This window comes from Bos indicus x Bos taurus, chromosome 19, assembly GCF_003369695.1.
Source record: "Bos indicus x Bos taurus breed Angus x Brahman F1 hybrid chromosome 19, Bos_hybrid_MaternalHap_v2.0, whole genome shotgun sequence".
NCBI classification, from domain to species: Eukaryota; Metazoa; Chordata; class Mammalia; order Artiodactyla; family Bovidae; genus Bos; species Bos indicus x Bos taurus.
The window spans coordinates 53,633,835-53,660,244 of NC_040094.1; the positions used below are offsets into that span (position 1 = coordinate 53,633,835).

At 51.0% G+C, this 26,410-nt stretch overlaps 1 protein-coding gene across 4 annotated transcripts in view; it reads left to right on the forward strand.

Annotated features, from left to right (window-relative positions):
- The window catches only part of TBC1D16 (TBC1 domain family member 16), an 88,895-nt gene that overhangs the window by 6,535 nt on the left and 55,950 nt on the right, over window positions 1-26,410 (forward strand). For all 4 annotated transcript variants that reach the window (XM_027518137.1, XM_027518138.1, XM_027518139.1 and 1 more), the window contains exons 2-3: window positions 13,006-13,251; window positions 16,039-16,636. In XM_027518137.1, the coding sequence (XP_027373938.1) occupies window positions 13,068-13,251; window positions 16,039-16,636 (782 nt within the window). In that variant the 5' untranslated portion in view covers window positions 13,006-13,067. The remainder of the gene's footprint in view (window positions 1-13,005; window positions 13,252-16,038; window positions 16,637-26,410) is intronic.

The window sequence follows — 26,410 nt, forward strand, 5'->3', positions numbered from 1 at the left end:
AATTCTTCAGGCTTCTTTTGGCTGTGCTGGGTCCTTGTTGCTGTGCTTGGGCTTTCTCTAGTTGTGGCAAGTGGGGGCTACTCTTTGTTGCAACGCACGGGTATCTCATTGCAGCGACTTCTCTAATTGTAGAGCACGGGCTCTAGGCACACAGGCTTCAGTAGTTGTGGTTCACGGGCTTAGTTGTTCCGGGTCATGTGGGATTTTCCCAGACCAGGGATCAAACCCATGTCCCCTACACTGGCAGGCAGATTCTTAACCACTGGGCCACCAGGGAAGGTAATAGATTCTTAACTTTCCCCCTGTAAATATTAGCTAGAGGAGAGCCCCACCCCACCACTGCCATGTGGAGTTAAAAAAGCCTCGCTTCCTCTGGGCCGAGTGTCAGTGGCCACGTGGCTCCTGGGGAGGGAGGAGGGAACATGTGTGGTTAACAGCAGGCCTGCTGCTGCCCACTGGCTCCAACCCAGCATGTCAGGGCCAGTTCTGAACAGGGCTGGGAGAGAAGAAATCTGCTATCCTTCCCAGGCCCCACCCTGCTTCTCTTGGGGCTGCTGCGGTTTCTGACATCTCTCTTCTATTGGCACCCTCTCCCCACTCTCCAACCACCTCAAAACCTCTCTCCTCCTGGAAGCAAACTTGAGCTACCTTCATCACCAGTGTGACTTACTCCTGCAAGTCACGGAGGACCAAGAATAGTTCTCAAAGATGTTCTAATTCTTAAGGAGTTGCAGGTTAATAGGAAGAATGACTCCCTAGTCTAGGAGTTTCTGCAGTCTTTTGTTTCATGAGCGTGTGTGTGTATGTGTGTGTGTGTGTTTTCTGAGGAGAGGCCAAGTTGATCTTTTCTTTCAAATTATACAATAGCCTATTTTGTAAAAAATGTGGTCCTACCCAGTGGTTTCTGATGGCTCAGAGCAGCACAGAATTCAACGTGTATTCATACATTGATCAGAGATGGTTAAAAGCCAGCACTGGCATTTTTATTTTATATCTTTTAAAATCATTGCCTTTTTTTGCATACTCAAGCTAATGCACATTCCAGATCTTGGCCTGACTCCATTTCTGTATTCCTTGTGCCAACTGCCAGGTTGGCATCGCTCTCCTTTCCATCAACAAAAACATGGCATTTGGAACTCTACTGAAGATAGCCCTTCATAAAAGGAACTTCTCAGAGATGTTGTGGGCTCAGGAGCTTATAATCTAAGATCAACAATACTGCTAAGAACGTAACCATTTTAAAAGTAAAAATATTAAATGAATGCATTCAAGGAGAATGAGATTTTGTTTTTTGTTTTTTGTTTTTTAAATCGTTGTCACGGTTCTACCTGGAGCTGTTTCTCTATCCACCCTTCATCTCTCAGGATTTGGGAGAGGATTTATAATATTGGTACAAAGTGCTTTGAGCATCTCAAGCTGCTTTTTTATTTCAATTGACACTGAATCCTTAGTAGAGATGCAAAAAGTCAGATAGCTGTTTCTGACTATAGACATCACTGGTTTTGTGTGTCTCAAGATCTCTGCTGGTAGCAGTTTTAGATTGTACGAGAGGGTCCCCTTGTACAGGTCCTCTCCGTACACCCTCTCCAGGTCCCCACCTCTATCCAGGTAAGGAGGAGAGTCAGACTGGCCCATAGAAAGACCCCAGATCTGTGAAGGGGACCTGGGTGTTCTGCTTGCTCCAGGTTCTGTACCTGGCAACCTTTCCAGAGCACAGTTTTCTGGTCTCCCAGTGGGGTGGGAATCTTTGTTCCCTGCAGGACTCCAGGTCCCAAAGACCCCGGGTATAAACTGCTCTGCACATCTGCTCAAGAACTGTTCAAGGTCATGCATCTTGTGGATTCGGGGACATTAGAAGATCTGTCATCGGGTTGCTTGGTCTTTGCCAGGCCCTGGCATTGCTGCTGGCAGCCTGCCCTCAGTGCAGGGACCTGAGCTTCCTTTGTTACTGGCCTCAAGCTCCCTGTCCTTTTCCTTTTCTCCATCCATACCATTCCACTTCATCCTGGCCTCTTTGGCTGCAAGCTTCCTGGTCCCAGACGTTTTTTTAAAAGATTAATATTGTTATTTTTTTAGGGCGGAACGGAGAATCTGTACACCCTCTCCAGGTTCCACTATTATTACTATTTTTTCCCTGTGATAAAGTACACACAGCAGATTTTGAATACTGAACACTTTGAAGCACATAATTCTACAGCATTAAATGTATTCTCATCCTTGTGCGGCCATCACCCCCATCCATCTCCAGGACTCTTCCCTCCCCTCCACCCGGGCCACTCCTCTGGCCGGGAGCTTTTCTGCATACCTGTTCCTACTCCTCCCAATGGCTCCTTCCAAACAGCCTCTGTCATCCCAGCCCACGGTGCAGGGGTCAGGCCCTTGATTAGCTCTGCCTCCCTTCCTACCAGTCTCTCCTCCATTTTATGGGTCCTTAGGCATCGGGTCCCATCACTTCATGGGAAATAGATGGGGAAACAGTGGAAACAGTGTCAGACTTAATTTTTGGGGGCTCCAGAATCACTACAGATGGTGATTGGAGCCATGAAATTAAAAGACGCTTACTTCTTGGAAGGAAAGTTATGACCAACCTAGATAGCATACTCAAAAGCAGAGACATTACTTTGCCAACAAAGGTCCATCTAGTCAAGGCTATGGTTTTTCCAGTAGTCATGTATGGATGTGAGAGTTGGACTGTGAAGAAAGCTGAGCACCGAAGAATTGATGCTTTTGAACTGTGGTATTGGAGAAGACTCTTGAGAGTCCCTTGGACTGCAAGGAGATTCAACCAATCCATTCTAAAGGAGATCAGCCCTGGGTGTTCTTTGGAAGGACTGATGCTAAAGCTGAAACTCCAGTACTTTGGCCACCTCATGTGAAGAGTTGACTCATTGGAAAAGACTCTGATGCTAGGAGGGATTGGGAGCAGGAGGAGAAGGGGACGACAGAGGATGAGATGGCTGGATGGCATCACCAACTCGATGGACATGAGTTTGGGTGAACTCCGGGAGTTGGTGATGGACAGGGAGGCCTGGCGTGCTGCAATTCATGGGGTCGCAAAGAGTCAGACATGACTGAGCGACTGAACTGAACTGAACTGGACGCATCAGCCCCCCTCTGGCCTGGCAATGACCCTTTTCCTTGGCCTGAGCCCCAGCCCTGACGTCTTTGAAGGATTGCCTCCACCATCTCCTTCAGAGCCGTGACCCTTGTGTAGTGCACCCCAGAAAAGTTCCAGCTGCCCCTCCTGTTGGCTGTGATATGGACCCTGCTCTGGAGCAGTCATGTGCTCCCCACGGACCCCAGGAGTGTACCTTGGAGGAGACAGGGGGCCCCTCCCAGGCTGCCCCCCTGTCTCGGCTTGGCTCCAACTCCTGCCCCGCCCCCAGCCTGTTGAACCCTCTGGGGGCTCCTAGTTAGGACATAGCCTCAGGGTCAGGAGAGGGTGGCAAGTGTTCAGAGGGTGCCCATGGGAGCTGTAGGTGCGGCTTGAAGGTGGGATTGGCCCCAAGGCCAAGACTTTTCCTCTCTAAGGCCAATCACTGAAGCCTGAGAGCCTGCAAGCAGAGGGGCTGGGAGAGGAATGTGATGTGGGCTCCGCCGGGAGACAGCTGGTCAGGGGAGTGGGGGGGCAGGCCCTCCTCATCCCCACCCTGCTCCACCAAACCCTCTTCCCAGCGCTCCCCCAGCCTCTGGCCTTCTAACTCCTCACCAAGCCTGTCAGAAGCCCAGGCATGTGCTCTGCTCCAGACACAGCTTCCCCTTCAATGGTCGACACAGAGGAAATGATTCCGGCAGTGGACATTGAAGGGCCAGGACAGCCCGATGTTAGAAATCTAGGCGGGGGACTTAACAGTAGTACAAAGGGGCCCGCTGCTTCCCAGGGGTCTGGTCGGGTGGATCTGCTGCTGCTGGTGCTTCTAAGTCGCTTCAGTTGTGTCCGACTCTGTGCGACCCCAGAGACAGCAGCCCACCAGGCTCCCCCCGTCCCTGGGATTCTCCAGGCAAGAACACTGGAGTGGGTTGCCATCTCCTTCTCCAATGCATGAAAGTGAAAAGTGAAAGTGAAGTTGCTCAGTCGTGCCCGACTCTTAGCGACCCCATGGACTGCAGCCTACCAGGCTCCTCCATTCATGGGATTTTCCAGGCAAGAGTACTGGAGTGGGGTGCCATTGCCTTCTCCCCGGGTGGATCTAGGGACCCTAAAGGAGCTGGACACTGCTCTGCACATGTGTGGCTTATCTGTGAAGCAGGAGCCACATGGCTCTGATCATAAACCTTTCCACCACCCCGGGGTCATAGGGACACCCCTGAGGGACAGGTGGGGACACGAGGAGCTGCTCCCAGCCAGCCCACTGTTCGTCAGGTCTCGTTGCCAGACCAGTGGGCACTGAAGCCCAGGGGCCTCCTTGCAGGAGGTCTCTGAAGGCCATTCTCCAGGCTGGCTCCTTCTGTTTCGCATCCCTAGACACAGAGCTGCACATTCCTCTACTCTGGGTAACACGTGGGCCCAAGCCACGTTTATTAACCCAGTGACAGGTGCTGGGCTGCGGGCAGGGGACAGGCCTTCTGCAGTCTTGAATCCACCCAACACTTAACATCCAACTGGTGACACACCAGAGGAGGCGGTGGGGGAAGGCCCTGGGCAGCCACTGACATGTCATTGATTGTGCTGATAACAGCACAGCCTGAGCAGCAGAGGGGCTGGTTTGCCTCCTGTCAGAGCCCGATTCTCTGCCTTCCTTGGGGGTTCAGGGGAGTAGTAGGTGAATGGTTCCCAGTTTCACATGGTGATGGTGGCACCTGGGTGCCCCCTCCTGCAGATCTGCTGGGTCAGAGTGTAGGGATTTGTCCTCCGAGTTTCTTAAAGCCCCCTGCTTTGGAGAAGCAGTTCATCAGGTAACCTTAGAGCCTCTGGACATCGGTGCTGTTCTGGACAAGCCCTCCTCTCTTAGCAGCTCTGCTCGATTTGGGGCAGCTGCACCCCAAGGGCGCTATCCTGAGCTTTGCGCGGGGAGGGCCTCCATTCTCATCCGGGAGGTGGAGGCCTTTCAGCAACTGTGCTCTCTGGGATTCTTTTCCTTCCCTCTCTTCCGACAGGGTAGGGGTAAACTCAGATTTATGTTCACCAGCTGGAGGACTCGGATAGAACTGCCAAGTTAGGAATCTGCCAACACGGATGGTGGGAGCAGAATAGAAATTCACACCAAGCAAGGAACCCAACCTCTGCGGACTCGTGTGTTGCCTGGCTTCCCTATGGAGGTTGGCCACCAGACACAAGCTGTGACTGTGGAGCTGGGGGGCACTATGTGACAGGCGATTGTCACTCTTGGCCTGGGTGCAGGTGAGGGGCCCCTGGCAGGCCCCGCTGGGTGAGGCATTCTGGATACATGGGCCTTGCCTTCTAAATAGCAACAAGCCATCTCTTTCAACAGAAGCAAAATAAGGCAGTAAGGGGGATTCCAGGGGAAAGGACTGCAGGGGGTGGGGATGTGGGCAGGCAGGGCATGTTTGGAGAGCTTGCTCTGGGTTCCTTGCTTTGGCCCAGATGAAGAAGCTGTGGCTGGCGGATCCTGAGAAGGACTGCACTGGCTGGGTGCAGTCACCATGTCAGCTGCCTATGAGCAGAGCCTGGTTTACGGTACACCCGGGGGAGCTGCCAGTCCCCACAGAGGAGAGGGGCTTCCATGATCGATGGTGTGAAGGGAAGGCCATCGAGTTTCTGAAATTTACTGTAACGGTGGTGCTGCAGTGGAGTGGGGGTGGTTGCTGGGGAAAGAGGTTAACATGACCCTCCCCTTCCCCCATATCCCCCTCCCCCACCTTTTTAAAATTTCTCATAAGTTTGTATATGACAAGTATCCAAGTTTTATTAAGCTTTAATTGATCTCCCTATTTTTAAATCAAATAATAGTATACAATAAAAATGGGAAATAGTGATAAAAACAACACAAACACTCATTCAATGAGCTGGTGAATGTGTGATTTTTTTCAGGTAAATGTATACTTTGAATTAGACTTTTTGAAATATCAGAAGTAGTTCATTGAAAATGGAACCATAAGAAAATTAGATGAAAATATAAGCCAACAATTAATGGATTTTTGGCTTGGGAAGAATGATATAAAGTGTAAAACTGATAAAAAAAAATCACTAAGGGAAAGTTACCATCGGTTTGCCTAGATGTTTAAAACGTCTGTATTTCAAAATAGGTAACACGATTTAAAGGCAAACAACAGATTAGGGAAAATATACATACAGCAAAAGATTAAGATTAAGATCTTTGCTATATAAATATTTCTTTCCTATCAATAAGGATTCCGACACCCCAGCAGAAATACTGGCAAAGTACACCAATAGACAATTCACAGGTAGAACACAAATGTTTAATACAAATAAGGCAACCCACTCAAGCAAATGGATTATCAGAAAACCATTTTGCAATGACCAAATTAGCAAAAAGTCAAATCCCTCAAAACTCGGATACCTTTTTAGAAATCCACTGGACATTATATCAGTTTGGCCTCCCAAGGAAATAGCAATCCCAGAAATTAACCTAGGAAAACAGAATACAGATGAAGATTTCTGCATAAAAATGTGAAGTTTATTATTTAGGTAGCCACTATTTGGAAGACAAATATCTGGTGACGGTGGCTGGTTCAAGGATGGTGCATTCTTGTAATATATTTACAGCGGTTAAGATGGAGGGTTGACATTTTGGATTTTTTAATTAGTTAATAATATGGTGTATTAGTTTTCTGTGACTGCCATAAAAAGTACCACAAACTGGGTGTCTTAAGCAACAGAAATCAGTTTTCTTACAGTTTCAGAGTCAGGAGACCTGAGATTTTGAAGGGTTGGTTCCTTCTGAGGCCTCCCTCCTTGGCTTGTAGAGAGTTGTCTTCATGTTCACGCTACATTCTCCTTGTATACCTGTGTCTGTCTCCAAATGTCCTCTTTTTAAATGGCACCATGGACTTCCCTGGTGAACCAATGGCAAAGACTTCAAGATCCCAATGCAGGGGACCTGGGTTTGATCCCTGATCAAGGAACTAGATCCCACAGGCTGCAACTAAAGACCTTGCGTGCGGCAACTGAGACCTGGTGCAGCCCAATAAACAAATATTCTTCAAAATAATAATAAAGGACACCAGCCACTGGATCAGGGCCCACCCTAATGACCTAATTCTGACGTGATTATCTCTATATAGAAGCTACTTTCAAATAATGTTGAATTATAAAGTGTAGGGGCTTCCCTTGTGGCTAGGATGGTAAAGACTCTGCCTGCAATGCAGGAGACCTGGGTTCGATCCCAGGGTCTGGAGAAGGGAATGGCAATGCACGCCAGTATTCTTGCCTGTAGAATTCCACAGACAGAGGAGCCTGGCGGGCTACAGTCCCTGGGGTTGCAAAGAGTCAGACACGACTGAGCAACTAGCACACACACACACATGAAATGTGGGGGTGAGAACTTTAATATGAATTTTAAGGGGACACATTTTTGCTTCTAACACATGGAAAAATATGTTATAACAGAAAGCAAGATATGATATAATTCCAGTAGGTGGTTTTGTTTTGTTAAGATAGACACAGAAGATAGTAGAAAATACACAGATATTTTTGGGTTGTTGTGAGTTCAGGGACATGTGTTCTTTATATTGACACTTCTCTGAACACTTTTCATAATTAAAAAAAGAAAAAGCTTTAAAAAAAATAGGTCAAGGAGTCTCCACTTTTAGTTTGAAAGAGAGCAGAGATTGGGAACCAGTTTTAATTGAGACGAAATAGGTTCATGAAGGAACAAATACATTGAAAAAAATAAATGAACATTTTCTGAAGAGAGTAAATATTTGTGGCTAATGTTTAACAGACTTGTGGGATCTCCGAGAAGCAGATTATCTCCCACCCTTGAACAGCCTTGCGGGTGGAGCTGGGGAATTGTCCTTGCTTACCCAGGCTGGGTGGGGGCACCTAGAAGCTGGAACTCCAAGCACAGAGGACAAAGTTCTCCCGTCCAGGTGTGTCGCTCACTGAGTGACTTGGGGTGTACAGTACGTGTTTTCTCGTTTGCAAAACTGTGCTGCTAGGACTCGTTTCCCAGGGCTGCAGTGGGATTTCACAGCCGATGTGGGGAAAATGCTATATTGTGAACACTTGTATTTTGGAATCCCCTTCAGAGCTTTCAGCACATTCTTTTGATTATCCTCAACGGTGGCAAACTGTCTTCACTTAAAGATGGTGTGGTTTTTGGAATCAGCTGAGCGTTGTTTGCAGCTCATTCTGGCAGTTAGGGCAATTACACTAAGTATTAGTAATACCATTTGAGGCTCAGAAGGAGGTAGGGCCCCAGCCCTGCCCCAGTCTTGCCCACCCGGAGGCTGTGGGCCCCAGGAGGCCACTAAGCACCTGGACCACGGCTGGTCTGAACCTAGGTGTGCTTATGTTCAAAATATAAACCAGACTCTGGAGATGTAAAGAATGTAAAATAGCTCATCAGTAATTTTTCCATATTGATTACACGCTGAAGTGATACTATTGGGGATATAATGGCTTAACTAAAAACATATTGTTAAAATGAATTTCCCTCATTTCTTTCTTTTTACTTTTTAAAAGTGCAGCTACTAGGAAATTTAAAATTGCATATGAGGCCTCACATTGTATGTCTCCTGGGCAGTGCTGATCTGGAGAGGGGAATTCATTTTCTTGAATGGCTCATTAACTGATCTTGTAATTCTGGAGTGATTCTTGAATTCTAAAAATATTCTAGACGAATGGAATGAAGTCATCATTAGAATTGGAATATAGCTTTATCAGGTGATTAATTGGAAAGAAAACACATATTCTGATGTGTAGGTTCCAGTGTGATTTAAGTTTCAAATCTTGGTCAGATGTTGTGTGTTCAGGCAGGAGAACCCAGTGGTTAAGACAAGGGAGACGCCCCCTCAACCTGGGGAGGACAGAAGGCTTCCCCAAAAGTTGGCCTGGAGGGGGTTTGGGTAGCAAGGAACAGCCCTACCCTGAGTCTCCAGAAAGTGGTCTGAGCCAGGGGTTGGCCACGTGTAGCCCGTGAACCAAATCCAGCCTTCTGCCTGTTTTGTACGGTGCACGGGCTAAGGCTGGTTCTGACATTTGTTTTTCATAATTTTATTTATTGAGTTTATTTTTGGCTATGCTGGGTCTTGGTTGCTGCGAGGGCGTTTCTCTAGTTGCAGTGAGCAGGGGCTATTCTCTCGTGGTGCATGGGCTTCTCCTCAGTGTAGTGGCTTCTTTTGCTGTGGAGCATGGGCTCTAGGGCGCTCGGGCTTCAGTAGTTACAGCATGTGGGCGCAGTAGTTGTGGTTCCCAGGCTTCAGAACAAGGCTCAGTAGTTGCGGCACACGGGCTTAGTTGCTCGGTGGCATTTTCCCAGATCAGGGATGGAACCCATGTCTCCTGCATTGGCAGGCAGATTCTTTACCACTGAGCCACCAGGGAAGCTTGGTTATGACATATTAAATGATTGGAAAAAATCGAAGGATTTTCCTGTGTGACATCAGAATTATATGGAACTGGCGTGAGTGAAATGAAGTGAAAGTGTTAGTGTCTCAGTCATGTCTGACTCTTTATGACCCCATGGACTATAGCCTGCCAGGCTTTTCTGTCCATGGAATTCTTCAGGCAAGAATACTCGAGTGGGTAGCCATTCCCTTCTCCAGGAAATCTTCCAAACCCAGGAATTGAACCTGGGTCTCCTGCATTGCAGGCAGATTCCTTACCATCTGAGCCACCAGGGAAGCAAACAGTCTGGTGGGAGCACAGTCACAGCTGCCTGAGAACTGCCTACTTTCACCCAACAGGGAAGAGTTGAGTAGTCTCCATGGTGACCATTGGGCCCACAGAGCCAAAAATATTTCCTTTCTGGCCCTTTACAGAGCCAGCTTACCATTTCTGGGGCTGAGGGGTCAACTTGATTCTGTAACCCACATTGAAAGTGGGGTCTCAGGCTTGGGGGATGCCTGAGAAAGGGTGGATTCGGGACCCTGGACATGGCCGAGATGGAGGGGCTTCTGGGATGAGAAGGCAAGGACCCCAGCTGGTCCTGGGTCCCCAGGGCTGGTCCCTTAGGAACTTCAGCAATGACAGAGAAGAGAGTGGTGGATTTCTCTAGGTAAAGGTGCAGGGATGGAAGAGTGGCTCTGGGGGGTGGGGGTGCCATGGAACTGTGTTTGGGAGAGTTAGTAGCCCCAGACATAACTGGAAATATACAGGTAGAGGGGAGATCAGAGCAAGGGGTTCAGAGGAGCAACCAGAGAGCCATAAGGGGCTGAGGATCCAGCCTTCAGCCGCCTGGTCCCAAGACATTGAAGGAAATTAGCGCCAAGACCACCTCTCCCCTGCTGAGCCAGATGGCCCCCTCGTCCCTGCCGTCTGCCCCAAGAAACTGTCCAAGCACTGGACACAAAGAGAACTCCATTTAGGGACCATCCTAAATCAGCCCTGGATTTAGGGGTAAGTGTACAAAATGCAGAAAGTGCGAAGAACGATATAATTTACCCTGAGAACCTCCTGCAGTTGATAATTTAAAAAAACTTTATTGTGGTAAAATATACATGACACAGGGAATTCCCTGGTTGTGAGGACTCTGGGGTCTTAACCATTTTCAAGTGACAGTTCAGCAGCACGGGGGACATTTGGGTCTATGTTGTGCAGCCATCACCAGCATCCATTTCCATAACTTCTTCATCTTCCCAAACAGTAACTCTCCCCATTAAACTCTAACTCCCCAGCCCTCACCCAGCCCTGGGCACCCACCCTTCTGTGCTCTGTCTCTGTGTGTTTGACTGTCCCAGGCACCTCATGTAAATACAGTATCTGTCCTTCTGTGACTGGCTGGTTTCACTGAGTATGTCCTCAAGTTCCATCCATGTTGTAGCAAGTGTCAGAATTTCTCTCCTTCTGAAGGTTCAGTAATACCCCATCATGTGGGCAGACTCTGTTTTGTTTATCTATTCCCAGTCAATGACTTTATCATATTGGCTTCAAGTCTTTTTTTTGTTTCTTTCTCTGAGAGTTGGAATTGCAGCCCATCTGCGACACTCCCATTCCAGCCACCTCACCCTTTGAGGCTGGCCTGCACCCTGCCCAGTGTGGCCTGGGTCTCAGACCAGGAACTAGCTTTCCAAACATCTGTTCATTTACACAGATGACATCTTGCCCATGGTAGGCACTCCCAGCTTGGTAGGCAGCCTTCATGAGCTCCATGGACAGGAACATTTGGTTGGTTCACATAGCTGCTGCCTGGGCTTCTGTTTCATTTTTGCTGGAATTAACATTGCTTTTGCCAGTGTGTCAGGTGTTAGGTTTTCATTTCATGTTCTCAGTCCCTCCGTTTCCTCTTCTGTGAATCGCCTGCTTTTTCAGTTGGGATATTGCTCCTTTTTGCAGGGAGTCTTTAGGAGTTCTGTATATGTTCTCAAGCTGATTCTTTGATTCCTAGTTTATTTTTTTTAAAGAATGAGTTGGGTGTTAACTCGAGTCCTTTGTCTATCACTTGTGTCCCCTTCCCAGCAGAGGCGGCCAGCATGTGTTAGGACAAGAGGTTGGGCTTTGGGATGATGATACATGGGTCAGGTGAGGATGGAGAAGACCTGGAGGGGTAGGAAGGAAGAGGGATAACCAGGACACCCCCTGGGAAGCAGAGGGCTGAGAACCTTAGGAAGGAATGGACACAGTGGTGAACCCTGAGCAGAGAAAGCCTGGAGGTTTCCCTGGTGGCTCAGATGGTAAAGAATCTACCTGCAATGCAGGAGACCTGGGTTTGACCCCTGGGTTGGGAAGATCTCCTGGAGGAGGGCCTGGCAACCCACGCCAGTATTCTTGCTTGAACTGTGGTGTTGGAGAAGACTCTTGAGGGTCCCTTGGACAGCAAGGAGATCAAACCAGTCGATCCTAAAGGAAATAAGTCCTGAGTATTCATTGGAAGGGCTAATACTGAAGCTGGAACTCCAATACTTTGGCCACCTGATGTGAAGAACTGACTCATTAGAAAAGACCCTGTTGCTGGGGAAAATTGAAGGCAGGAGAAGGGGATGACAGAGGATGAGATGGTTGAATGGCATCACCGACTCAACAAACATGAGTTTGAGCAAGCTCCGGGAGTTGGTGATGGACAGGGAAGCCTGGCGTGCTGCAGTCCATGGGGTTGCAAAGAGTCAGACATGACTGAGCGACTGAACTGCTGTAGGAACAAGTTCCTCTGCTGCTGCTGCTGAGTAGCTTCAGTCGTGTCCGACTCTGCATGACCCCATAGACGGCAGCCCACCAGGCTCCCCCGTCCCTTCGATTCTCCAGGCAAGAACACTGGAGTGGGTTGCCATTTCCTTCTCCAGTGTATGAAAGTGAAAAGTGAAAGTAAAGTTGCTCAGTCGTGTCCGACTCAGCGACCCCATGGACCGCAGCCCACCAGCCTCCTCCGTCCATGGGATTTTCCAGGCAAGAGTACTGGAGTGGGTTGCCATTGCCTTCTCCAACAGGTTCCTCTAGACCAGTCCTTTTGTAGGAGGTGGACACTTTGGGCTTGTGGGATCTTAGTTCCCAACCAGAGATTGAACTTGGGCCCACAGCAGTGAAAGTGCCCAGTTCTAACCACTTCACTGCCAGGGAATTCCCTAGACTGGTTCTTCATGGGGTGATTTTGCCTTCGAAGGATATTTGCAATGCTGGAGACATTTTTGGTTGTCATAGTGGAAACGGGTGCTAGTGGAATCTGGTGAGTCGAGGCCACGGATGCTGTAAAACACCCTACAAGGCACAGGACAGCCACCACCACTAAGAATGGCCCAGCCCCGAGTGTCCGTCACACCACAGTTGAGAACCCATTTCCTCTGTATGGCCTTGTGCTAGCAGGACCCCTTCCGTGGTTGCATAGCTTCCGTTTACGCTTACTGGTGTGGGACACGATGCTGCCCCAGGAATGCCCCGTCCATGTTGATGACCTTGGGCCATGCCTGTCCTCTCTCTTCCTCCCCCAGGCAGGTCTGGAAGAGCCCCATCTGGGCCCAAGTGTGCGGAGGATGGAAACACTGCCTCGGCAATGTCTCTGGGCCGCCTCCTTCGCCGGGCCTCCTCCAAAGCCTCGGACCTCCTGACCCTTACCCCAGGTGGTGGCGGCGGCAGCGGGCCCCCCTCCGTCCTGGATGGGGAGATCATCTACTCCAAGAACAATGTCTGTGTGCATCCCCCAGAGGGGCTGCAGGGGCTGGGGGAACACCACCCAGGTGAGTCCGGTGCAGGGAACGTGGGGTCACGGGCTGGGAGAAGAAGGTTTGGGGTCCAGGCCCGGGGAGAGCTGGCTGATCTCTCTGAAGTTAGCAAGCTCCTGCATCACTTCCCTGTTTGCCCTAATTTCCCCATCTGGGAAGCACACCAGTGACATTTGACTCACGGAGGGGAGGCAGGACGGTCGAAGGGGAATTAGCTGTGTTTGCAATGGAAGAGGGCATTCATGTATACAGGGCTGCTGTGAGAGGGCTGCTGGGAGGCGGGAGCCCCCCGACTGCAGGGAGGGAAGTGGGGCATTGTCTTCTTCAGGAAGCTGCCTGGTGGGGGGGATTTCCCCCAGGCCCCCTTGAGTGTGGGTGGGAACACAGCCCTCAGGTCAGGCTTGGTGGTTTCATCCCTTCCTGCAGCCCAGAGTGTGGGATGAGGACCGAGCAGGTTGTGAAGCAGGCCTGGGATGCTGGGGACATGGAAATCATTGATCCTGTGCACCCTTTGTGCTTAAATCCACTGTTTCGAAATGGGGGAAGGAAGCTCTTAGCCTCTGCACAGATGGAGATGGAGAGTTCTTTCCTGGCCCTCCACACCAGAGCCTGGAGTTACCAGTCCCTCTGGGCTGTTGGAGGGACACTCCAGTTCTGTGGCTGTCCCGAGTCCCAGGAGTGGGCAACTCTTCCTGTGGTGACAGTGACTTTGCAATCTTTTGCCAAGCCTCAGAGAAGGAGACTGCATTTTTTTCCAGGGCTCCAGTTGTATTCTGAGCCCCCAGATAGCAAGCTCTCTTGTGCACTAAGGGAGTGGGCACAGATTCTCTTAGGAGTGTCACTGATTGTGACTGTTCTTGGGCAGGGAACCTGGGGGTGTTAGACCTGGTTAGCGCACCACCCACACCTGAGTTCCTCAGCCCTGCTGCCTCCAGGAAGCATCCAAAAGATGGATTAGTGATACTAGAAGCCTGTGTGGTCCTTTGTTATTTGTGCAAATGTACAAGATAAATGTATTGCTTTATTTAATTTGTACAACAATCTCATGAGAATGCCAGAGCCTGGGCAGGCCTCTCTCTTAGAGAAGGAGGCTGGTGTTCAGAGGAGCTCCCCAATACCAGCCAGAGTAGAGGCAGAGCGAGGGCAGGCCCTGGGCTCTTCCTGAGGCCTCTCTAGGCTGCTGAAGGGTGCTTCTGGGTCCCCAGTTCCCGTGCACCTGCAGCCTGGCTGCAGCCCACCCGCGTCCAGACAGAAAGTCTCACATCAGACGTCAGTACATTTAAAAATGACAAGTTACAATCAGATCTGGGCACTTCACTGCATACAAATTAGGTGTCAACAAAGTACTGAATAAATAAATTTATTTTTAAAAAGACAAAAAGTTTAACTTATGCTAATGAACTCTTCGGAAAGTATTCTGTCGTTCTGCCTTGATAAGCATGTCTTTACAGTGGACAGTTAGGTACAGATTTAGAGTCATCGGACCCTCCAGGTTCCAAAGCAGGAGAGCTGACTTCCAGCCCCAGCTCTTTCCTGGATTATAAGGACCCCGAGCCTTCTCCAGGGGACATCATAGGTCAGGCGGAAAGTCCCGAGCAGGTCCTAGAAGCAGATTCTGAACTGGGAGGGTGAGGGATTCCAAGGTCCTGGTCCCTGAACTGTGCTCTAGAAGGCTGAGTGGCATGTTGCCTTGCCCCTGGGGATGCCTGACCATGGGCCCAAATTCCGAGGACTCGGGGGCCGGGAGCAGAGGTCCTAGGCCTGGGTCTGAGAGTGTTGCATGTTCTGGGCATAAAGCAAAAAGAAAAGCCACAGCCTTTGAAGGGCTTCTGGTATCATCCTTGCCTGATGGGAGGCAAGGGAGAGGGGGCCAGAGGTCTCTGGGTCCCTTCCCAACCCAAAGCCATGTGGAGACACTTGACCTCTCCTGAACATTATTCTTCTGGACAACTGGTTGGCAACCCCTGAATTCCCCGCTGTTGTGGAAGTGGGAGCTGGGCTAAGGATTCTGGGTTGGGTCAGAGCCCTGCGGCATGACAGGGGCCCCAGCTCCTGCCCCAGGGGCTTCTCAGAGACCCAAAGGCCTGGGAACCTTGGTGCCATAGGCCTAAGAGTCAGGACATCCCAAAATGGCAGGTGTCTCAGGAGGAAAGACCAACTTCCTCCCAGACTGAGCATTCAGGGGCCCTAAGAGCCCACCCATGTGCTGCTGGCCTCAGAGAACTGCTCTTCTCTTCTTTGTCAGCAATCCAGGACATGACATTGAAGATGGCCCTCCTTCCAAAAAGCAGTGTTAAAGAAGAGATGCTGAGAAGCCTCAGCCGACAGGGAAAGGCCCAAATGCTACTCATCTTGGATTTATCTTTTGTGTGACATAGCAATAAAGTCTGCAGCCCGGGTCCCTCCTAAGATTGCAATGAAGCTGGTGGTATTTCTCGGTCCCTGGGCGCCTCCCCAGCCACCTGGGCTCATCTGGACCGGGAGGCTGATGGAGGCAAGGGAGCCCTGGGGCCCCCAGAGCCATGGACAGGGTGGGGCTCTGAACAAGAGGAGGAGGGAAGGCACAGGACAGACTGCTGCTTGAGGGCTTGCCCCCCCGGATCTGCTTAGTGTGTGTGCTTAGAAAACGCCCACAGCTCTCATTCATCCTGAGTTCAGCTGTATCCCTCAGGTGTGTTTTCTTAGGGCTGGGCTGCACAACCCCACAGTTTTACTCGCCCAGGTGTGGTTTCGGGAAGAAACCAGCTAGAGGCACTTGGTACATGGCCCTCCCTAACCGTCTGTGCTCCTGACCCCTCATAGGCTACCTGTGCTTGTACATGGAGAAGGATGAACTGCTGGGGGCCACTCTCATCCTCGCGTGGGTCCCCAACTCCCGGATCCAGAAGCAGGACGAGGAGGCGCTGCGCTATATCACCCCCGAGAGTTCCCCCGTGCGCAAGGCACCCCGCCCTCGGGGCCGGCGTGCCCAGAGCTCAGGGGCCCCCCACCAGCCATCCCCCACGGAGCCCAGGTCCACCCTGATCCCCAGAGACGAGGACATCCTGGTGGTGGCCCAGAGCATTCGAGACACCGAGTGTGTCAGCCCTTCGCCCGAGGACGGGGAGAAGCTGGCCCCGGGCTTGGGGACAGACGGCCCCCTCCCGGCCTTGCCGCCGGCCCACAGCGACTCAGGAATCTTGTCAGCAGTCAGTTCGCAAGACGGGACGGAAGAAGGCCGGGAGCCCCAGCCCGAGGTGGGCGAAGAGGAGGGTTCCTTGGAGCTGTCGGCTGAGGGTGTGAGCAGGGCCAGTTCCTTCGACTCGGACTCAGAGGCCTTCTCTTCGCCCTTCTGCCTCTCACCTATCAGCACCGCCCTCGCGGAGAGCAGCAGCTCCGTGTTCCTGGAGAGCGAGAGCGGGTGAGTTCCCCACTGCCCCCTGCGTCTCTGGGGCTGAGAGCAAGGGCCTGTGTCCCCGCTCTGCTCACTGAGTGTGGAGGACACCTGCATGCCATCCCATGGGTGCCAGAGTGCCTTCACTTCATGCCACCCCAGGGGGTTGTGAAGGACACACAGCCTGGGCTGGGGGGCTGGGACTTCCCTCTTCCTTCTCTCCCCTTCCCTAGGACTAAACCTTCCCAGCCAAGTCTGACCAGCCCCGTACCCCAGTCCAGACCCCCCAGGACCAGGCCTCAGCGTCCTGGCGTCTTCTATGCTCATCACTGGAGGGACTGAGATGGTCCGTCAGGCAAACCCAGGCAGGCCAGGGTGGCGGCAGAAGGCTTGTGGGGGAGGCCTGGTCCCCAGCCAGGCTCTGTGCTCTGCCTGGGGCCAAGCCAGGCTCGGAGCCTGGCCCGCCAGAGGGGCCCTTAGCCTTTCTACTTCTCACACCCTCAAGCTATAAGAGGCTGGAACGCAGCCCCAGGGGGAAGTTGGCAGCGTTTACTGTACAGCTGAGAGCCCAGGGGAACCAGATGCCTGGGCACATTAGCGGGCTCACTTTACTTGCCACACACACGGGGGCTGGGAGGAGCAGCAGTGAGATGTTGCCTGAAGGGGGAGGGTTATCATAATGTCATATGGTGTCGTTGTTAGGGGGCCTCGGGGCCTCCCAGAGGTGGGCGCGCACAAGGCTCACGAACCACAGGCTTGGGCTAACTCAGAGCAGCCGGGGCAGGCGTGGGATGGGCAAGCATGAGACTTCTGCAGCCCCTTCTCATGCTTGGCTGTGGTCCTTGTTCTCATTAATTTCCAGGCTAATGATGGTGATGACAGTAAGTACTGACGTTAGTCAGCATGTAATTCTTGAGCTCATGATGTGAGCTGGGCATGTGATCAGTGTGGATGTCTGGGTTTTGCCTGGGTGCAGGGCTTGTGGGCCATGGATTAATTCTTTTTAGGCTCACAAGAACCCCAAACCCTGTGACGTAGGTGCTCACATCACCTTCTGTGTGTCGAAGGGAGAAGTAAGGCTCAGAGAGGTTAAGGAACTTGCTGGAGGTCACCCAGCCAGTTCAGGAGCTGAGCCAGATTTGAACCCTGCTGGGTTTACAACGGACCTAGAGCAATAAGGTCACAGGAACTGATGTGAGAAAAGGAACACGATGGAGGAATGTGGAGCGCTTTGCTGGTTTCAGAGGGAAGGAATTTGAGACGAATTCTTTCCTGTTTTCTTCCCCAGTAAGATGTGGTCCATTAAAGCCCAAGGGTGAACTGATAACATTCTTCTCGCATACTGAAGTGTGCCATGTAAGGGAGCGGTCAGTCAGCTGCAGCCAAGGACTCCAGTGCCCCATGAGATTCCCTGAGCCGTGTGCCCGTTTCCCACTAGGGAACCAGGCTCAGAAGGAAATTTGAAGCCCTGCCTGAGTCCCGCTGCCAGTGGGGCTCTGTCAGAGCTCCCCCTGGTGGTGCCACGCTGCCAGTTACTCCTCATCAGCCCTTCTCAGCCACTTTCTGTCTCTATGGATTGCCTGTTCTGAACATTTCACGTCAATGGGATCATGCAACTTGTGTCCTTTCGTGTCTGCCTCCTTTCACTGAGCATAATGTTCTCAAGGTGCATCCAAGCGTGTCAGGACTCCATTCATTTTTATGACTGGCTAATACTCCCAGCAATTTTCACCTCCTGTTGGATTTGGGAACATTATCCTGTACCGCGTGCAGACTCCTAACCTGAAGCTGGGTGCCATTTGTCAGGTGTGGGAGTTTGGCTGTCCCGTCATGAGTCCTTTCTGTGGTCATGCTTTGGAAACCCAAGTTACATCTTCCAGACCCCTGTTCCACCCAATTTAGCTTAAGGTTCATGTTTCTGCTTAGAGCTGCAGGGCATGCTGGGAAGGAAGACTGTAGTGTCGTGAGGGAGATCCCTCCCTCACTGTGGAGCCTCAACAATTCCATATTGCTTGCTTTTCTGGCTCAGTCTGTCCAGTTCCGCCAAGGCTTTGGGCTGGGGCAGGATGGCCATGAACGAGGTCCCCCTCCCTGCCTCCTGGGAGCGTGTGCTTCAGTCAGGGGCTGATGTGAAAACAGACTGTTTTTGAGATGCAATGTGAGAGGTATTACATGGAGGCACCCTAGTTCCTGACCCAGCCACGCTTGACAGGTTGCTGAAAGTTTAAAAAAAATAAAAAAGCAACTGTGGATTTCAAGAGGGACTGGGTGGCCCTGGACTCTGCATTTTCTGCCTGGCTGCTCCTGCTTCTTTGCTCCTGGAGTTGAGTTGTGATTTTCTCTCTCCACCACATTCGAGACCTGAAAGCAAAGCTGGAGTGTCTCCGCTCCCTCCTGCCCCCCACCGCCCTACAGCTCCCACCCAGTGATGGGCCTGAAATCTGGACTAAATGGTCAGTAGCACAGGGTGCTATAGAGCAAGGCTTCCCAGCCCAGCGAAAAATGAGAATGCCCCATTCAAAGCCCAGCAGCTTTGAAGGTCCCTGATTCCCAGGCCCACCCAGACTGATTGAACCAGAATGACTGGGGTGGTGCCTGGGCATGGGCAGGGTTTGGAGACCCTCTCCAAGGGTCTCCAAAGTGCTACCGCGCTTGAGAACCACTGTTGTGATAAGGGGAGCTTCCCTCATAGCTCAAGTGGTAATGAATCTGCCTGCAATGCAGGAGACCACGGTTCAATTCCTGGGTCAGGAAGGTCCACTGGAGAAGGGATAGGCTACCCACTCCAGTATCCTTGGGCTTCCCTTGTGGCTTTCCCTTGGTAAAGAATGTGCCTGCATTGCAGGAGACCTGGGTTTGATCCCTGGGCTGGGAAAGCCCCTGGAGAAGGGAAAGGCTACCCACTCCAGTATTCTGGCCTGGAGAATTCCATGGACAAAGGAACCTGGCAGGCTACAGTTCAAGGAACACAGAGAGGCATGGGCCTTGTAGAGAGGACATCCGGAGTGAGGTCCTGGAGCACCAGCTTCTGCTGGACCAGACTCCCTACAGGGAGCTTGTCTTTGAGGACTTGAACGTGTTGGTAGTGGCTCCAGGGGCAGAGGCTCTTCATTTAACTGGGAATTGGCTCCCCTCGGGGGAGCAGACAGGCTGGCTCACGGGATCCCTCTAGTGGCAGAACTTAAGAACTACATGTGGAGACTGAGCGTGTGGCTGGGCAAGGGTGGGAGGAGCAGCCCCCCATCTGAGAGTCCCTTAAACATTTTGTGATGTGGCAAATAGTTTACGGAAGGGTCGAGTGGTTAGAATGACAGTGTCCACTTGTGTGCTACCTGTGGGGTTTAGCCAGGCACAGCCTCATCCGTAGATGAGGCCACCTGCCATAGCCACCCCAGCATAGTGATGGCTGGAAATTCTTGACCACGTGAGTGTCCAAAGACTGTTGGGAAGTGGGTGGACAAGGAAGGCTATGTGACTGACTTGCCATCATGGACCCTCCTCCCACTGAGGACTGACTTCTACAAGCAGGGTTTAGGGTCTCTGGCTGTCTCAGTCCCATGCCTTCCATACTGTCAGAAGTCAAGGCTTTGGGTCGGGATGAAGGTGAGAATAACCACCAGACAAGATCAGTGGCCAGCCCGTCATTCGTTTATGTCCTGAGAGGTACCTGGTCCAGTCTCTAGGGCTAGTTGGATGAGGATGTTGTATAACAGGACCCCCATGTGGACCCCTACATGGCATCTCAACTGCCCCCCACCTGGGGAAGTATGTGGTGACATTTATGAACTGATAACACAGCTCCCACTCCTTAAATCAAAAGGTGTCTTCTGGAACTCATCCCAAGAACCAATCTAAATTACAGAAATAAAGTATATTTGCATGAAGATATCCATCTTGCTCTTCTTTATAATGGAGGGGAAAAGGGACGAATCTACAGAAAGAGATGCATCCATTACTGTTCATCATCCAGGTTAAGGGGTTTTATTGGGGGCCTGTGAGCCCCCTGAGGTCTTTCACCACTTCCTGTATGTGTGCTCATGGGTGTTCATTTACCTGAGGAGGAGGCACTTCTGGCCCCAAAGGTGCAGAACCTTAGTACTGCCAGACAGAAGATTGTGCAGTATTAGTAAAGGTTATACATCAGTGTGGAAATTAATGGTGTTTCAGTAACAAAGCAGGTAGCAAATAATGTACACATTTTGACTGAAATCCATGGGAAGGCCTGATGAATGAATGAGGCCATCCAAGCAGCGCTGCCTACTAGAACTTTCCTGATCTGTGCCATCGCGATAACGCCACTGCCTTGCTTACCTGGGGAATACGTGAAAGGTGGCTAGTGTGACTGACAAGCTGAATTTTTAATTTACCTGATATTGATTGAGATAAATTTAAGTGACACATGTGAACACCGTGAGTCATTTTTTTCTTTCTCAAGTTTCAAAAATGTTAGTGTGTGACTATATTAATCATATGATGAAAACAAGTTTTAAAACTAGATAGCCAGGGACTTCCCTGGTGGTCCAGCGGTTAAGAATCCACCTTCCAACGTAGGGGATGTGGGTTGGATCCCTGGTTGGGTGCTGCAGCTAAGAGTTTGCATGCCGCAATTAAAATATCCCACGTGCCCCAACTAAAGAACCTACACACCGAAGATCAAAGATCCCGTGTGCTGCAACGAAGACCTGATGCAGTCAGATAAATAAATATATTAAAAAATAGATCACAGAGCTCATAGCCGCTGCATAGCTCAGACTAGCTCACCCCCGTCTGCTGTCTTGCTTGCTTGTTAATAAGAAGGCCCCCTAGGACCCCGTGAGGTCCTCCCCATGAAGCTGATGCTCGCCCCCACCCCCAGGGTAAATGTGTGCCGAGTGAAGGGTGGTGTTCAGGTTACAGAATGAGCTGGGTGGCCTTGCCACTTCAAGGCTCTCACCTTGGCATCATTGGGGCGGTGGTCCAGCCAGTGCAGACACGGGTCCGGGAGAGTCAGGTGCAGCCATGCGGGGATGACAGCTGCCTATCCCCGGGGTCCTACTTGGATGCTCACCTTCCTGCCGACGTCTCCTCTCCCCTTTTCCCATGCTTGCTGTGGTTCAGCCAGCTGTCCCCCACAGCCTCACCCTTCCACAGCCTCCCTCCAGCTGGAATGTGCTCCCCTCCCCTGGTGAAACGCCAGCCAGACTGTGGTCTCCTCCATGACCCCAGCTTGTTCCCCAGAGCTCCTGCCACTTTCCCCAGGCATCTTGTTTATGTGGCATTTAACATATGCTGCCTCCTGCTGTTGCTTTTCCTTGAGCTTTACCGTTTTCTGGACCAGCGCCGTCCTATAGGACTTTCCATGGTGATGAACGCTGTCCAGTGCGGTAACCACTGGCCACATGTGGCTGTGGACTCCTGGAAATGTGGCTCTGGAAACCGAGCAACTGGATTTTTAGTGTTTTCATCTTTAATGAATTTAAAGTCCAGTAGCCACAGGTGGTGAGGGCTTCCATGTTGGACAGTGCAGGCCCAGAAGAAACTGTGCTTCTGGAGGGTGGGAGTCACCCTCCTTGCAAAGAGGAGCCCCTCAGAGTGCTCTGTCGAGAGAGAGAAAGGGGAAAAGGCCAGAAAAGTGAACAGGTGTCCCCGCCCCCCACCCAGGGGCTGGTTTCCTAGGGGGTGGATGGTAGGAGGGGTCACAAGCAGAAGCCAGTGAGGAGGGAGGGTAACGATGGAGCCAGCCCCGAGGGCAGTGACTGCGACAGCATGACGGCGCCCACCCCGCAGAGGGAGCCAGGCTGAAATAAATGACATCTTAAGTGCTTTTTGCCTTTAGGAGGAAAAGGCTCTGTGACACCAGGGTATCAGCCGTAAAGGCTGAATTATTCATACCGTCTCGATGTCGCTGGTGTAACTGGCCCTGCTTCTCCTACCCTGCTCTGGGGAGAATCCAGCCTCAGAAGGACCTGAAGCCTCTGAGCTGGGTGGGCCAGGGCCAGGTTCTGTCACTGATTGTGGGGCTTCCAGGAGGGACCCAGAGAGGGTCATGCTGGACACCCAAAGCCTGGTGAGGGGGCAAGCTGTGCAATGCCATGTGATTCTTAGTTGCTTTGGGCGGTTTTCATAAATAGCCTTGTCGTTCCTTTTCTGTCCAACCATCTCGGGGCAGGCGGGCAAGCCTGCAAGAGTAGAAACTGCAGGGTATGAGGGGTGATATAAACAAGGAAGACACTTTTTACCCCTTCCCACCCAGAACAGCTAAAGCAAATAAGAACCCTCTCCCAGAGGTGGGAGATGAAGGACGAAGAGGAGGAGGGGCCAGAAGGATGGGACCCTAAAGAGATGAAGAGGGGGAGCAACAGAGAAGGGCCAGTGGCTGGGCCAGTGGATGTCCTCAGAGGCCATTCCAGCAGCAGTGGGACTGGGGATGGGGTGAGGGAAGGTTCCGGGGCTGTGCCATCCAGGAGAGGAGGGTAATGGCTGGAGAGCATGAATGTGGGTCCTGGAGAGATTTAAGAGGTAGAATGGCCAAGAGTTGGTGAGAAGAGGGATGGCCAGGTGCTGGGGGGCACACCCCCCAAATTTCCGGAAAATATCTCTGGGCTAGCTCAGTACTGGGCCAGCCCAGGTGCCCCAGATGCCCCGACGATGCTCCTGGAACACCCACCCTCACCCCCTGGGGGCCCCCAGCAGCAGCCTGGCAGCCGAGAAGCTGGCAGCTTCCAAAGATCTGTTGTTTGGGTTTGTTTGTGCTTCTGTAACCGGGAGCTGAGATTTATTTCTTTAAAACATCCCATCTCCCGACACCCTGCAATCTGTTCTGTGCGTCGTTAAGACTAATCTTGTCTTATGTTTCTGTAGCACTCGGCAGGCTCTGTGCGGCATCTCTCCCTCCACACCGCCCCCCTGCACCCACATCCCTGCTCCATGTGCGGCCCCCCAGCCAAGGTGGCAGTCACTCACCACTGCCCTGCTCCATGCCTGGGGCTGGCCGATAGCAGGGGTCCAAAGGAAGCCTATTCAAGAAGGGCAGCTGGTGGGACTGAGCCCTTGGACCAGCCTGGGAGCCTCACTGCCAGGCAGGGAAGCCAGGCGCTGCCTAGGGCGGAGGATGGCCCTTCAGCATCTACCCTGCAGCTCTGGAAGCGCACTGGCGGCCAGCTGCCACTGGCTCCAGGAGCTCGGAGGGGCTGCCAGGGAATTCAGGCTGGGTCTCGACGGTGCCCAGTCATTTGATGTGAGACTCAGGGTGGCTGTTTGGCTCAGACATGCTGCCTGGGGAGGGAAGGGGCAGGCCATCTGGGCTGGGCCAGGTCTGCCGTCAAATGTAAACCAAGCCCTGTGTGATCCCCGGGGCAGGAGCTTGTCAAGGTGTTTTAATCTCTCTGTCTCAGTTTCCTCATCTGTGCGGTGGGGCCACTGTGAACACAAAGGTGATGAGTAAAAGGAGCTCCAAAGGCTCAGCACAGAGTAGGCAAATGGCAGTCATTTACCAGGACGCTAAAAATAAAAGTGGCATTTTTATGGCACCTATCAGAGTGCCAGCCCGAACCTAAGAGGTTTGTGTTAGTTTCTTGGGGCTGCTGTAAGGAAGGACTGTAAACCCGTTGACTTAGAAAATCAGAAAGAGATTCTCACGGTTTTGGAGGCTGGAAGTCCGAAATCAAGGTGTTTGAAGGTCCAAAGAGGTCCTTCCTGCCCCTGCCAGCTCCTGGGGCTCCAGCTGTCCCTCGTGGCCACACCCCTCCAATCTCTGCCTCCATTGTCACGTGGTTTCTCTTCTTGGGAGGACACCAGTCCTTGGATTTAGGGCCCACTCTCAATCCAGGATGAGCTCATCTTGTGATCTTTAACTAATTACATCTGTAATTTGTTTCCAAATAGGGTCACATTGAGAGATGAATCTGGGGAGACCCTATTCAATCCATCTTGGGCTTTGTGGGCACTGACTGTTTAACCCTTGAAACAATGCCCAAGGTTAGGGTGTTCTTCTCCCATTGTAGAGAAGGTTGAGGTACAGGGTCACAGAGTGAGGCTCCTAGCTGAGGTACCAGCTATGATGTTAAAAACAGAAAAGCAAAACAAAATCCAGCCCTGTTTCCATCATCACTTGGCACATGAGTCACCCCTCCGGCCTAGTCCTATTGGCCCCTTGGGTCTGTTTGGAACCCCACCCCCGTCAGAGGCTTGTGGGGCTGGAGCAAAGATGCTGTGGAAATCTACTTGTGACATAAGTAATATATGTCCATTTTAGAAATTTGGGAGGAAAGGCATAAAGAAAATATTTATGGCCATCAGTCCTTCCAGCATTACTATTATCATTTTGGTTTACTTCTCTCTGGCCTTTTGAAGATGGGGATTGTAATTGTCCATCTGAAAAGTTGACAGATCTTCTCTATAAAGGGCCATGTAGTGAGTATTTTTGGTTTTTTGAATGGCACAGCCTCTGTGTAGCTTCTTAACTCTGTCCATAGAAAACAGCCACTAGCAATATGAAAGTGATTGGGTATGGCTTGGTTCCAGTAAAACTTGATTTATGGATTCCTTGTATTTCATATAATTTTCATGTGTCATGAAATAGTTCCCTCCTTTTGTCCTTTTCAACACTGAAAAATGTTCAAACCCATTCTTCTCACAAAAACCTGCACATGGATGTTTGTAGCAGTTTCCTTCATAAATGCCAAAACTTGGAAGCAGCCAAGATGTTCATTCTTCCATAGGTTAAGGGACAGATAGACTGGTCTATCTAGATAATGGAATTCTATTCAGCACTAAAAAGAAATGAGCTATCAAGACAGAAAAAGACATGGAGGAAACTTAAATGCATGTTGCTAAGTGAGAGAAGCCAATCTGAAAAGGCTACAGACTGTGTGATTCCAACTATATGACTTTCTGGAAGAGTCAAAGCTATGGATACACTAAAAAAAGATCAGTGGTTGCCAGGCATTAGGGTTGGATAGAGCACAGAGGATTTTTAGGTAAGTGAAACTTTTCTGGATGATGCTGTGATGCTGATACATGTCCTTATACATTTGTTAAAATCTAAAGAATGTACAGGGCTTCTCTTGTGGCTCAGCAGTAAAGAATCCACCTGCAATGCAGGAGACACAGGTTCGATCCCTGGGTTGGGAACATCCCCTGGAGAAGGAAACGGCAACCCACTCCAGAATTCTTGCCTGAGAAATCCCATGGGCAAAGAAGCCTGGCCAGCTACAATTCATGGGGTCACAAAAGAGTTGGACACAACTTAGTGACTAAACAACAATAACAATATAGAATGTACAGCATCAAGAATGAACCACAATGTAAACTATGGGCTTTAGTTAATAATAATGTATTGATATTGTTCATCGATCATAATAAATGTATCACACTAATGCAAGATGTTAGGGGAACATCTGTGTGAGCAGAAAGGTATCTAGGAACTCTTTGTTCCTTCTGCTCAGTTATTTTGTAAATCTAAAACTGCTCTTCAGTTCAGTTCAGTCGCTCAGTCATGTCCGACTCTTTGGGACCCCATGAATCGCAGCACACCAGGCCTCCCTGTCCATCACCAACTCCCGGAGTTCACTCAGACCCACGTCCATCAAGTCGGTGATGCCACCCAGCCATCTTATCCTCTGTCGTCCCCTTTTCCTCCTGCCCCCAATCCCTCCCACCATCAGAGTCTTTTCCAGTGAGTCAACTCTTCGCATGAGGTGGCCAAAGTACTGGAGTTTCAGCTTTAGCATCATTCCTTCCAAAGAAATCCCAGGGCTGATCTCCTTCAGAATGGACTGGTTGGATCTCCTTGCAGTCCAAGGGACTCTCAAGAGTCTTCTC